This window comes from Brachyhypopomus gauderio, chromosome 2 (assembly GCF_052324685.1).
Source record: "Brachyhypopomus gauderio isolate BG-103 chromosome 2, BGAUD_0.2, whole genome shotgun sequence".
Classification (NCBI taxonomy): domain Eukaryota; kingdom Metazoa; phylum Chordata; class Actinopteri; order Gymnotiformes; family Hypopomidae; genus Brachyhypopomus; species Brachyhypopomus gauderio.
Genome location: NC_135212.1, coordinates 25002389 through 25016091, shown reverse-complemented (window position 1 = coordinate 25016091; position 13703 = coordinate 25002389). Strand labels below are relative to the sequence as shown.

General features: G+C 39.3%; 1 protein-coding gene across 1 annotated transcript; it reads left to right on the top strand.

Moving 5' to 3' along the window:
* The first annotated feature begins 10858 nt into the window (after positions 1-10858).
* LOC143508815 (guanylyl cyclase-activating protein 2-like) lies at positions 10859-13405 on the top strand. Its single transcript, XM_076997430.1, has 4 exons — positions 10859-11062; positions 11372-11521; positions 12484-12583; positions 13278-13405. The coding sequence occupies exons 1-4, from the start codon at positions 10859-10861 to the stop codon at positions 13403-13405; spliced, it is 582 nt and encodes a 193-aa protein (XP_076853545.1).
* Positions 13406-13703: the final 298 nt, after the last annotated feature.

The following is a 13703-nucleotide window of genomic DNA, read 5'->3' as shown; positions in this document are numbered from 1 at the left end:
TCATTTACACAGATGTCGGCCCATTCCTCGCCTCTGTATCCCCCCCGAGACTCATCCCTCCTTCCTACCATCACTCCACTCCACCCCCCTCCACCCCTCAGTTAGCCCCCCAGTCTCCACCTCCGTTTTGTGACACTTCTCTCAGAAAACCCCTGCAGACTCTTCATTTCTCCCTCCACAAGAATTCTCTCTGAAGGCTGACCCTCGGGTGAAACATAGAGCCATAAGGCTGAGACAAAGTCGTGAACAGTAATGAATTGTGGGAATTATTCCATCCTCAGCACAGCACTCTCACTGCTCTGTCATAGCTCTTAATGACAAAAATAATAAAGGCAGATCTCACACATTCCTACAAAGCGGAACATACAGCTCCTTGGATTTATTTGGAAGCAGATAGTGCTCCTGTTGAACAAATGAGGCATATTTTGAAATATATAATAAGGAAATTAAATATATAATAACAAAATTAAATGAATAAGTCATGAAAACATTATTTTCCAGTCAAAGAGAATTTTTAATCACACATTTAGAAAAGCCTTCATAAAATTCTCTCAGTGAAGTGTCAAGCTAACTGCTAACCCCCCTCAGTTGTCTACCACCTTCTAATGGAGTTTATTATCAGCATTCCTACTGAGTGACACATGGTGTATAAAACTAAAGAAGAACTGTAGCATAGCCACTTCTGATTCTTCTGACAGAAACTCTAATTTGGTTTGAGCAGTACAGCCAAGTCCAATTCTACAACAAAGTACTTTCCACTCTACAAATTGTCTAAATTTGACATGTATGACATATTCCCACCTCATGTTTCACTGCTCTGGACGTACTCTGTCTTTGGATGGTAGCAATGGAAGTGGGTGCATATTCCCATCAGCTGTTTCTGTTCCATTATTAGGTGTCCAATCAACGGAATCAATAATACTGTGGCAGCCTTTACATTGAGAATGTAGGATAGTGTCAATCTGGAATTATACTTCCTTAACTGGAATGTTGCTACACTGTTTGTTATTCTAAATCTTATTCTTATCTTGTACTTTTATAATATTTCTTATTTTCACTTCTGGCAGATGCTAACTGCATTTTGTTGGCTGTACATGTACTGAGGAGCAATGACAATAAATTCATATCTATCTATCTATATTTAGTTATTAGTTTATAGTTAGTTTATATGTGTGTATATATATATGCTGCATAAAACCAAGGGTGTTACATATTGAGGGAGTAATAGATAGAGATACTGCACTCCACTGTTGTGATCATTACCATGCTAAAAACAGGAATCCTTTTTGGAGATTCATGCATAAACATTCATGACTCCAGTAATACTGATGAGGCAAAAGATTAGCTGTGTGCAAAATGTCTGTCAGGGAGAACTGAGTGTGAAAAGGTTCAGCACGAGTGTTTATAAGGGTGAGTGTGTGTGTGTGTGTTGTGCTTATTCTGGGCTGTTATTTAGAATAATTAACTCTCATCTTTTGGACGTGCCTTTTCGACATTTTATCAAGATGCCAGGGATGTGCTATATGATCACACCATGATTATATTCCATACGTGGGAGCCACTCCTGCAACGATGTCGTATTTTTAGATCGCTGAATCTTCCTTTTCGCCTCCTCTGCTCTGCTTATTGCAGGGAGGAAACTGCATCGCTAGGTTACAAGGACCCATGGTGAGCTGGTAATAAACAAAGGTGTGTTCATTCTCAGCTAGGAGTCCATTAGATGACTTGCTACCTTGCTACGGGAGCCCTGCAATTAAGACCCATTCAACTTTCTGAATCTCACTAATATTTTTGTTCAAGAAATAGAGCAGAATCTCCCAAATATTGTTACCTGGAATTTCTGCACAATGTTGTGCTCTGCAGCAATGCAGGAAGTAGGTGTGGTAGGTGCAGGAGGTGTTTGGATATACTGTATGGATTAATTAACAATGTTTGGATGAGCTATACACGAGACTATAACAGATGAGCTATACACGTAACACAAGCCTAAAACAGATGAGCTATACACGAGACTAAAACAGATGCAAAATAAAAGGCCCCGAAATCTGTAAAGGAAAAACTTGCTAGGTATGCACACACACACACACACACACACACACACACACACACACACACACACACACGACCCTCTGGGTAGTGTGTGCAGAACAAAAATATTTCTTCTCTTGTCGCTCATATCACACAGTGCACTTCCTCTCATATAAGCAACTCTTTTAAGCCCTTTCCTGATCATACTCAGCACTTTAAAGGAGAAGAAAGAAATAGAAAGATGGTTTAGCAGAGAGCACATGCTTCCCCCGAGTTTTAATGGGCATGGTCATGGTCTTCAGTTAAAGTGTTAAGGGGGAACCTGAAAGTACTGAGAGTAACATTATTGATCAGGTCCCCACATAGCGCTTACAGATGAAGACAAGGAGTCTCCAGAAAAACGTCCTCAGTTGGGATTCTCAGAAAAAAAGAACCAGTGAGGTCTACAAAGAGTCAAAACCCACTGGACACCACCTAATAGACCCCTGACACCTCAGTCCACTCTAGACATGCTTCATGCTGAGTTTTAAAATACATATTTGTGTGTGTGTGTGTGTGTGTGTGTGTGTGTGTGTGTGTGTGTGTGTGTGTGTGTGTGTGTGTGTGTGTGTGTGAGTGGTGGACTAATGGATCAGTGTCGCAGCCAGTCAGTATGCGTGAGAAAGACTGGCGATCATTATTCATGAGTGCCTCACCACAAACCAGCAAATACATTCTGCAACACAACACCCCCTCTGTCAAATTAGCACTCTCTTTTATCCCTGCCTCCCTGGTGCACACATATACACACACAAATACACACACAAATAAACACATACACACACATTTATCAAGTGAGCAATGAAAACCGAACAAAACAGCACTCAAAATAAGTTTTGGTGCTGACACAGGGATTGTTTAGATCCATCCAGGGGAGGAGGGAGTATTATAGTGTACTGCACCAAATGCATCATGCACACGCTCATATCCAGGATCACACAGCCCTTTCTCAGCTGACACATTACCCATGCAAGTAATTACGAACACAAAACACTGCTGGACCACAGAGCTCCTGGACAAAGACTGATAAGAGTTCAGGACGTGGGATAATAGGGCGGATTATGCTTTTCAATACCACATCATTCCACTAATACAGAAAGCTCTGTCAGACATACGCTGAGACTCACAGGCTGACAGACAGCCACTCTGAGGGCTGAGTACCGGGTCGGACACACATAAAGCACTTCTACAGCCAGTACTCTTATACCCCTTCTCTCGTATGGCTGTAGTGAACAGCAGAACTGCACTCTGCGCAGAGGTCTGTGTGTGTGTGTGTGTGTGTGTGTGTGTGTGTGTGTGTGTGTGTGTGTGTGTGTGTGTGTGTGTGTGTGTGTGTGTGTGTGTGTGTGTGTGGAATTAGTGGAATTTCTGACTATCCTCAGAATAAAGGACACCAATATACACACCTGCTTAAATATTCTAAAAGAATGCATGTGCAAGATAAGGAGAGGTTGTGTTCAGACAGACAGAAAGAGACAGAGTGAGTCAGAGAGTCAGAGGAGGAGTAGATAACATGCTGGCTAGGTGTACACAAAAGAACAGAAATAAAACAAATACCCCTCTTACTTCCATCTGAGTGCTGTGGAAGAAAAATACAGATGTCGCTTCTGATCCACTAAAAAATATTTTTGTTTTTCAATTTGTTTCCCATCCCTGAGAGTCTCGCCAAATAAGTCCAAATGATCAGAATTCCACCCAGCGGTGCCGGGTATCATCTGTGAGAGGAAGCACCTGTCTCCCTTACATCACTGCCAATTCATCACATCAGACTCTCACATCAGTAAAACAAACTAAATGCAAGGTCTTTTTGACCGAGGACGTCAAAACTAGGACATGCATCGTCCCCACCAAAGAGAAAATGAAAACAACAGAAATGAAGGAATGAGCAGGTGGGAAAATGAGTGTGAAAATGCAGGCAGTGTTCTTCTTGTAGAGGATAAAACTAGAACACTAGATGACTTGGTCTGTTTGTTGTAACCACTCCGGTTTGTAAGCGTTGGCTTGCGTTGTTGAACACTCTCTTCATGGTCTGTCCCAGCGGGTCCTCTACGCTCACAGGGAAGTGCCAGTTCATTTCAGATTTGTGTGCATGTCTCCTCCTGAGAGGAGTAGTTGGGCACTATGGCAACCATTTTTGGGATGCCCTTGCCATGCTCCTCCTTGGCAATTAACAGGAAGTCTAACACCACTGCAATTCTCTTTTCTGCAATAATAAAATTTTATGTGGACAAAAAAATAAAATCATTAAAATTTTTTGAAATGCACAATATTTAAATGAAATAAAAGGGATGTTTATATGGAAGACATAAAGCATATTTATATCCAACAACACATTAAAATACTTCTATTGACTTAGTGTACAATATTGCTTTTGCTTTTTCTGTACATGTTCTGTTTTTCAAAGAGAGTCGAGAAGATTATGGAATGAAAAAAACAACGTTTGTGTGCCAGCAGATTCTGACCGCTAGGACGCGTTCCAGCATGGGGGAGCCGTGCGGGAGCAAACAAGCGTGAAGGGGACAACTGATTACTGCACTTATTCTGTTTTACGCTGTAACCGTATTACTGTTCAATATATCATTATACAGGGAAAAAACAGTCATACTAATCATCTAATAAGTGATTCTGGGAAAGCAGCCAATTGCATTTTTCCCCATCTCTTGTCCAGACACTTGGTGCAGTCTGTATATATAGCCAAGGTTGCATTAAGGCATTCTGGGGCCCTGGGCTAACTCTGTCTGAGGGCCCCTGCCATACCCTATCAACACACTTTACTATTTTTTATGTTATATAGGGGACATATTTCAGAATACAACCATCTTACAGCCAGACAAATGCAACCAAAATATTGTAGCAGTTAAAGGGAATGGAGGACAACAAAGGTCAAAGGTCGCTAACTATGGAGGTAACTTATCTAGTAGACAACATAGTTACTGTAACTACCTATCGCTGTAGATGTCTACAAAAGCTGAGTAGCCTAACAGGCTATGCAAATATTTCAATCCTTATCAAGAGGAGGCGCAAGTCAAAACAGTCGCACAAAGATAACCCAAGATCAATACTGCAGACCGCATAGGTTACGTTACACGGTGAAATAGGTGAATGCAAATGCCAGTGTGTAGGATCTGTATTTTGCAGTTTCACTAGAATACTTCTAAGCTCTAAACTGTGTGTCTCACAGGCTGACTAAAGCATGTATGTGAACCAGCTGGGTAGCTATCCTGTCATTAAGAACACCACTAACGCAAAAGGGTGATGATACAAAACATGAAAAGTTAATGTTCATTTTCTTAATTTGAGATTGTAAGCTTTAAAATATGGGAAACTGATCAGACCTACACCCTAATATTTCACAAGAAACAAAAAACAGATCTTCCCAGCAGAAGGGGAGCAAACCTCCTCCTTGCTCTTTCACACACATAAAATCTTGTATAAATATCAACACCAACACTGTGGTGTGGTGCACTAACACAACACTGTATGTTCTCTCCAGCATTGTAAAGGGTGCATCTTTATTTTGACATAAAATAGCTTTATATGACTGTTTACTGTTCTTCTGTAATTAGTCCCCAACACTCAATGTCTGTTGATAATGTTATCAACCCCATTGTTCACCATTGAATGTGGCCAAGAACTGCCTACTATGCAGGAAAAGGAAATTCTACTGATACACAAAATGACACAATCACCTGCTATTTAGGCATGGCCTAAAGTAGGAAGCCATCTTGAAATTGAAGCCATGACATAACCAGTCCCTCTGGAAATACAGATTGCCAGTTCGATAAGGTGTTCATGGTAAATGTCTGAAGAGCAGTTTGGGGGGTCCTAATACGATGTTAAATTGCCCAGATACAATGTCAGCATCAATCTATTCATTTTCTCTGTGTAAGCTACAGCTACACCTTTGTCTGTCAGGCATTTCACTTCATTCTCCATAAAGAACAGAAGGGAACACACAACCAACACATTCAGATGACTGACAGCTCGCTTATCTGTTCACAGAGACTCGGCCATGCTGGAACTGTTCAGCTTTGTAGCTCACTGGCAAACAAGCAACAACATCTCTCACACTTATTACTAATTACTCTTGAATTACGAGATACCTAGGGTGTTTTCAATCCCATGGATATATCTTGCTGTGAAAGGCACTGTGTGCAACTATTTATTAGGGCTGAACTTAGCTGGAAAAAGAAAACAATTCAAATTAGACCATTACAAAATGATGCATAAAAGTCCAAATACACAGAAATACAGATTATGAATCATAATGCAGCTGGTAGAATCCTGGCAGTGGTCAGATCTAGTGTATGAGGGGCCTGGACACTTTCTGCTTCTTATTTCAAATGTAAAACACCAGAGGTCGCCCATGAGCGAGTCCTCAATGAATGAAGTGAAGTTGCTACAAAGAAAGTTTAAATAGTTTATCACCACTTGGCCAGTAGAAGTATGTATTACACAACAGTAAACACGCACACAAACAAAAACATAAAAAAGACACAAAAAAATATGTATTTTTTTCCAATAACCCCCTGTCTGGGGCAGAAGGATACTAGCATTTTTGGCTACTGAGTGCTGTTTGGTTTGTGAGATGTGTGCTGATTGGTTTGTGAGCGAACACTACTAAGTGCTGATTGGTTTGTGAGCTATCGCTACTCCCCAGAAGCCAGTTGTAGCCAGGAAAAGTTTTCTTGTTAAGTAAGTTTATATTAAGTTATATTAAGTTTTCTTTGCTATTTTAGCATACACACGCTGTATGGGAGGGAGAAATGAAGCAAGCATATATACACTGTATGATAGTGAAAAGAGCAAATCCATGGGAGAGAGAAAATAATTGTGAATAAAAAAAAATCTGTGAATAAAAAATTGTTAAATATAAGAAATATATTGACATTGATTGATAAAATATTGATTAAAATATGTTTTAAAATATGTATGATATAAAAAATTAACAATAATGAAAACTCACCTGGGTCTACATTTAAACCTCTAGTGTTATTAAAGAATGACAGATTGTTTTGAAGCCTGCTTTTTACTGGACTACACAGCCAGACTCCAGAGCTGGTGATGGGTCATTCCACTGTCATTGTGCTAATTGTGACAGGTGAGAGTTCATGTATGATGGTTTTAGAGCACAGGGATCTGGGAGCTACAATCAGATCAGTACAGAGCACAACAGGAAGGTTGTCTGTCTTACAAAGATTATGGATAGAATTACAGACCAGGGGAATTCAGGATCCATCCTAATAATGAAACCAACAGCACCCTTCAGCAGGGATGTGCTGACATTCCCACTGTTGCAGATATCGTTTATAGGAAACTAAACAGTAGTATGATTATGATTTTGTATCTTGATCTTAATATTGCCAACAATCAATTTGCTTCTAAAAGATGTGTAGCTGTGTGATCATACAACTTAAAGATGGCAACATGATCCTTCATGTAATTGCTTGTTATTGTCATGGGAGGAGAGAGGGAGAAAAAGACGAGGGTGGCAGAGGAAGGTCTTCAGTATCCATAGTTTAATATCAAAGAAACAAGCCGCTGTGCAGGCTAGTCAAGGCTAATGTACAGCACTGGCAATGTGGACCTGTGGGCTTAAACAGAGGACAGGTGATGGGAAATAAACAGGGGACAGGTTCAGGTAATGATAAATGGGAGTGTCTAATAGGTGGGAAATTGAGAGAGGGGGTGTGGTGTGGTATGAGGGTGTGGCTGTGGATGAGTGGGCGGCACCTGTGTGCTGGGGCCCGCCTCCTGTGACAGTTATAGATGGCAGAACTTATGCAAAGCATTCAAACGTTGAGGAAACGGTTTGAGAAAAAAAATTTTAAATGCGAGTTGATTTTGAAGTGAATTGAAGTGTAGTGTAATTCATATACTCCAAAAGTAAGCAGTTGATTGTACATGTATTTCCCATGATTGAATAGTACAGAGTGTCAAATGACAATAACTTGAACTTTCCATAGACAATAATATAAAGACATAAATGGCAGACAAATGTTTTATCATTAATTTCATAGCAAATTTCTTTGCTACCGTTTAAGAATAAAAACTACAGAAGGGTAAAAACATGACAGCCCTACATTGGTACAATATAAGCATCACCGCTACAACTAATACAATAATTAGAGTGTTAGATTTATAGTGGTTGTAGAAATAGTCAGGCATCCAAAATCTAATTCTGCTTGAGGACCCATAAAGACTTTTGCCAATCCAGCCTTACAGACGTAATTACAATTTAAAAAAATAACTTAAGGCATACGTTGAAGTTCTGAATCATTAGTGCATTAGTCCCAACAACAGCAAAGTTATAACAACACAGCCTATTCATATGACTCATGTTTGAAAAATTATAAGAGTCACAGTCCTCTCCGGACTCCTCCCTCCGGGGTGTCTATGTGTGTGTGTATTTTAGGGTGTGGTTCTGCGTGTGTTTGTGTGTGTTTGTGTGTGTGTGTGTGTTCATCTGTGTCACTCATCACACCTGCTGCTTGTCTCGTTACCATTATGTGTTGCGTGTGTGTCTCGCTTATGTAAAAGTATTTAATGTGTGTAGATGCAGTGCCTGTTGTTTGTTTTGTTCAAGCCCAGTCCCTGTTACGCATGTGTATCTGTTTAAAACAAATGTTCATTATGAAACCCTATGCTTCCCCCCTCATTACAATAAGGAGTTTAGTGTGTGACAAATTATGAGGAAACACACAGATTTTACACAGACCTACCTTTGAAGTAGTCTTACATCCTTTTCAAAAAGCAGACAACCCATTAATGGACTTTTAGCATGAAGACACTGTGAAAAGTGCAGCAAAAGTAAAACATTTTGAGAAGGGAATGTGAGAATGTGGTTCATAAAGAAAGAGGAATGGAGCGATTGAAAGAAAGTGTCTGATTATATAAGAATGGTCCATTGAGCTTATTCTGTGTGAGGGCTAACACTGGCTCTCATGTCTCTGAGTGTCTCATGAAACACATCACTATTAGAAATATCACACAGAACTCTGCAACATGGAGTGAGGCTAATACCAGATCTTTTCATCACACTCACTTTATCCTCCCAGCTTAAATAAGGGTTAGCTGCTGAGTGCATCTGCGTAGTTTCTTTGCTTTGAGGTGTCAAAAAAGTTCAAAACAAGCAAAAAAGTGATCTCATTATCTAACATGAGAAGGGAGATGGTTTCTGAAACCATTTTGGTGGAGCCAGTTTCCTCAGATATGCATATAAATATAAACAAATTAGGTGCACCACACCACCCTAGACATAAACATACATCAGATTGAAATGTTTGTTAAATCAGTAACCACAACATCACAGCTCATGTCATATTTGTCTTTTTAGATTTTAGATTCACACACACAAATTATATATATATATATATAGGTTTTTTTTTATATTTCTTGTATGTATCGTGTGTCTTGTGTGTCTTGCCTTAAATGTTTAATGTGTGTATATCTACATATGCATACACACATATTTTATGTATTCATTTTATTTATTATTTAGACATATTTTTATTCATAAACTGTAACAGATCTATGGTAAAGTCATGTTGAGAACAAGCGGAATTGCAATCCACTGGCATAATGTACAACTGGTGAAATGTCCTTTATGCTGTGAAGGATCTTTTGCTGTTTATCAGTGATTCCACTTCATCATGTTCATACAGTACTGCTGTGGCTATTATGCCCTTGTCCATTGTATCTCTGTGCAATCAATCATTCACTGAAATGTGTGATCTGTGATACCACTACAATATAAGAAATATAATATGGCTGTAGAACAGTTTCTTTGAGCAGGGCCCAATCCATCATTTTAAACATACATTTTTAAACATAAACAAACACCTGTTGAGATAGAAATAGTAACTACAGACTGTCTAAGTTTGATCCAAGTTAGTACTATTACTTAATTTATCAAGCCTACCTGCAAATCCTATTAGTGATTAACCTCCAAGCCTTTCAGTTCCATTTGAGGAGTGTGCTAAGAATAATCTTTGAGCTATATTTCTAATCATTAAGCTGGTCATGAAACATGTTATGTAAACAGCCTACTTGGTCACTTTGAACAGGATAAATATTCAAACTGTGGGATTTTGTGTGCTTTGTGAAATATACTTAGACATGCTGCTTGTCCAGTAACAAGTAGTAGCAAGTCAGTATGACTTCCATGACATGATGTTAATTAGCTCCTTTGTTTACTCTATTTATCTTTGTCACTTTGATAATTAACTCTATTCCTTTTAAGTGTGAACTTGATTTAGCAAAGCAAAGCTGTGAGCATGCTCATCTCATCAGAGGTGAGCCAACGGATTTGTAGTCCTGTGCTATGCTGAGTAAGAAAAAAGACACAGCTATTTAATAACACTTACAATTGATGGAATCCATATCCTATTTCAGCTGGTAATTTGTAGACACGGGCTCCTTTACAGCATCTTACAGGATGTTCTTTGAAGACTCTTTGTACTTAGTTACTGAGTAAGTGAAGAACAGCTTACACTTAGGTGTTTCTTTTTCAGTAATGCGCTTGTGTAATCTGATCAAATACAAATTACGCAGCCATTCCTTCATTCATGTGTAGATTGTCACCTGAGCAAAGATGTGGAAATAGAGAAATACTAACACATAAGAGCTAGTATTGTCCAGTCAGTCTTCCCCTCCAGCTTTGTTTGCACAGCCTCAAGACTAATCTCCATTAACTCCATTATTGATCTGGGGGCATGGCAGAGAAGCACAACAGCCTGGAGAAATACACAGGATTTCAGCACCAAGGACAGTTCCTGCAGAACCTCTGAATATGGGACAAACTCAGCCAACAAAGCAGACCACTGACACAGAGATAGATGTCATTGCTCTTCAGGACATGTACAAATGGTTTATTACAGAATGCCCTAGTGGTCTCTTGTTTTTACATGAATTTAAGAAATTTTTTGGAATCAACAATACAGGAGAAGCTTCAGAATATGCTGAGAACATGTTTCGTGCCTTCGACAAGAATGGGGTAAGGAAGCAATGCAAACACACATAGTAGTGACAACTAGCAATATGGTTAGTGGGCTAACAAATAACATTGTATCTGCCACTTTTGTAGTTTTGCAACAGCTCTCATTGACATAAGAGATGATCACTAGCCAACACAGTCGGTTATACACAAAAAGTCATAAAGTCAGTTTTGAAAGTTATGGTTTCAGCAGACTAGCTGCATTATAACCATGCTTTAGGTATGAAAGCATGCTTTAGGTATTTTTGAAATAGCTTCAGGTGTTTGTTTATTTATAATATTTAGAATCATTAATTATGTCTTTTCCAGGACAATACAATTGATTTCTTGGAGTATGTGGCAGCTCTAAACTTGGTGTTCAGAGGAGACTTAGAACACAAGCTCAGATGGTCATTCAAAGTATATGACAAGGATGGAAATGGCGTTTTAGACCGGTCTGAGCTCCGAGCAGTTATTGAAGTAAGTCTTTTTGTCTTTCATTGCATCATTGCCTGTTCTTAGGAATGTTGCAGTGAATATAAAGCACCACAGTACAATATTAGGTGCAGCTATACTCAAATGAACACTGATTATGTCCTACAGCTGATTAGGTCCTAGAGCTTTCCTGAATAGTTATTTCTACACAATTATTTCTACAGCATCTTCTCACAGAACTCTCCATTCATGCCCAGTAGAGCAATAATTTGTTATTTCATAGCACAAGATCAGGCTTACTTTGTAAAGAAAATATGACTGTGATTTACGGCAATGTGTGTATCGACAGTCAGGAAAGGGCCTGTAGGCCCCTTGCCAGGACATGCAAGGGCTTGGGAAGAAACACAAGATCAGTATGAGTGAATGAAGACTCGTTTTCACAGTCAAACAGAATAAAGCAGCAACATAAAAAAAGATTTTCTTACAATGACTCTATAGCAGCACTTCTCAGTGCAGCTCCCCCCCCATTTCAGTCCTCCCTTTAGCTCTGCTAAGCTCCCTGCTTGTTCTTGATTGCCTAACTCGTGCATGCTTGGAGCTGGAATGCAGCATAAATGTGGGTGGACTACCTGGGAATACCTGTGGACTGGATGTGGAAACACCCACCTATTCCACCACTCAAGCCATTCAAGTCAGCTTTCATGAGCCTGTTTTGAAAGAATCCAGACGTCCCCTTAAGCACCAGCACCTGGTTCCCTAATGATGTGGAGGAACAATTAACATAATGATGGTGTGATTGCAGCTCCACCTCTCTCTGTCACACCAGACCCAACTGCGGAAGCCACAGTAACCACATGAGATAGATCATGCATAGATTACTGCCTTTTAAATGAATCTTAACTAGATAAAGTTGAAACCAGAGCTGTGCTGCAGACAAGTTGGCCTGTTACACCTCGAATAATAATAACAAGGGAGAGTCATTATCATGCGCCTACATTTCTCTGCAGGTCATATGCCATGTGAAGAAAGCTGGCAGTAAAGATTCAGATGTCTCTGTGGATGAAATCTGTGACCGGATCTTCAATGTGGTGGATGTGAATGGAGATGGTGAGTGAGTGGTATTCCCTGTTTAGCATTCATTCACTGAAAAATAACATGTTGAATTTGTTCAGATGTGCTCTATAGGTTTGTGTGATTTCACCAACTCTAAGTTTAAATGAACATTGAAAGTAAATCATATGGTCTGGACTGAATGTATAATGTTGTGTGCTGAATGTAGAATGTTGTGTGCTGGATGTATAATGTTGTGTGCTGGATGTATAATGTGTGTAGAATGTAGAATGTTGTGTGCTGGATGTATAATGTTGTGTGCTGGATGTATAATGTGTGTAGAATGTAGAATGTTCTGTGTAGAATGTAGAATCTTGTGAGCTGAATGTAGAATGTTGTGTGCTGGATGTATAATGTGTGTAGAATGTAGAATGTTGTGTGCTGGATGTATAATGTTGTGTGCTGGATGTATAATGTGTGTAGAATGTAGAATGTTGTGTGCTGGATGTATAATGTTGTGTGCTGGATGTATAATGTGTGTAGAATGTAGAATGTTGTGTGTAGAATGTAGAATCTTGTGAGCTGAATGTAGAATGTTGTGTGCTGGATGTATAATGTGTGTAGAATGTAGAATGTTGTGTGTAGAATGTAATATGTTGTGTACTGAATGTGTCTAGAGCACTTCAAGAATGCATATGTTCACATTACATGCATGAGGTTCATACTCTGACTAGATATTTTTCCCCTATAGGTCACATCACACTAGAAGAGTTTATGGAAGGGGCCAAGAAAGACCCCTGGATCCTCGACATGTTACACTTAGACATGAAACCATACAGCTGGGTGAAGGAGCAGAGAAGAAGTAGTGCTCACTTTTGAGAAGAACAGGAAATGCAGGCTGCCCACTGGTATAACCAACAATAGTAATGATATTAATCATTTTGTCTTTATCCCAAAAGTTATGTTCCTGATGCTATTAATCTTTGATGTTATTAAACTGATTTGGGGATTAGCCTTCTTTGTTACGGAAACTGATGTATTATCAAGCCCATGGAATAATTCAATCAAAGCCTAGCTTTTAATCAAGCAGAATTTTTTTATGCAATACAATGTATTGTATTCATAAATGCACAGTACTGGTCAATCAGTTGGTGTGATTTTGAATAGCAGTGCAACC

Bases quoted from the DNA above. Each gene is read 5' to 3' on its own strand.
- LOC143508815 (XM_076997430.1), top strand. From the start codon at position 10,859: ATGGGACAAACTCAGCCAACAAAGCAGACCACTGACACAGAGATAGAT. The intron at 11,063-11,371 runs GTAAGGAAGCAA...TGTCTTTTCCAG, and splicing joins GTGCCTTCGACAAGAATGGG to GACAATACAATTGATTTCTT. The intron at 11,522-12,483 runs GTAAGTCTTTTT...ATTTCTCTGCAG, and splicing joins AGCTCCGAGCAGTTATTGAA to GTCATATGCCATGTGAAGAA.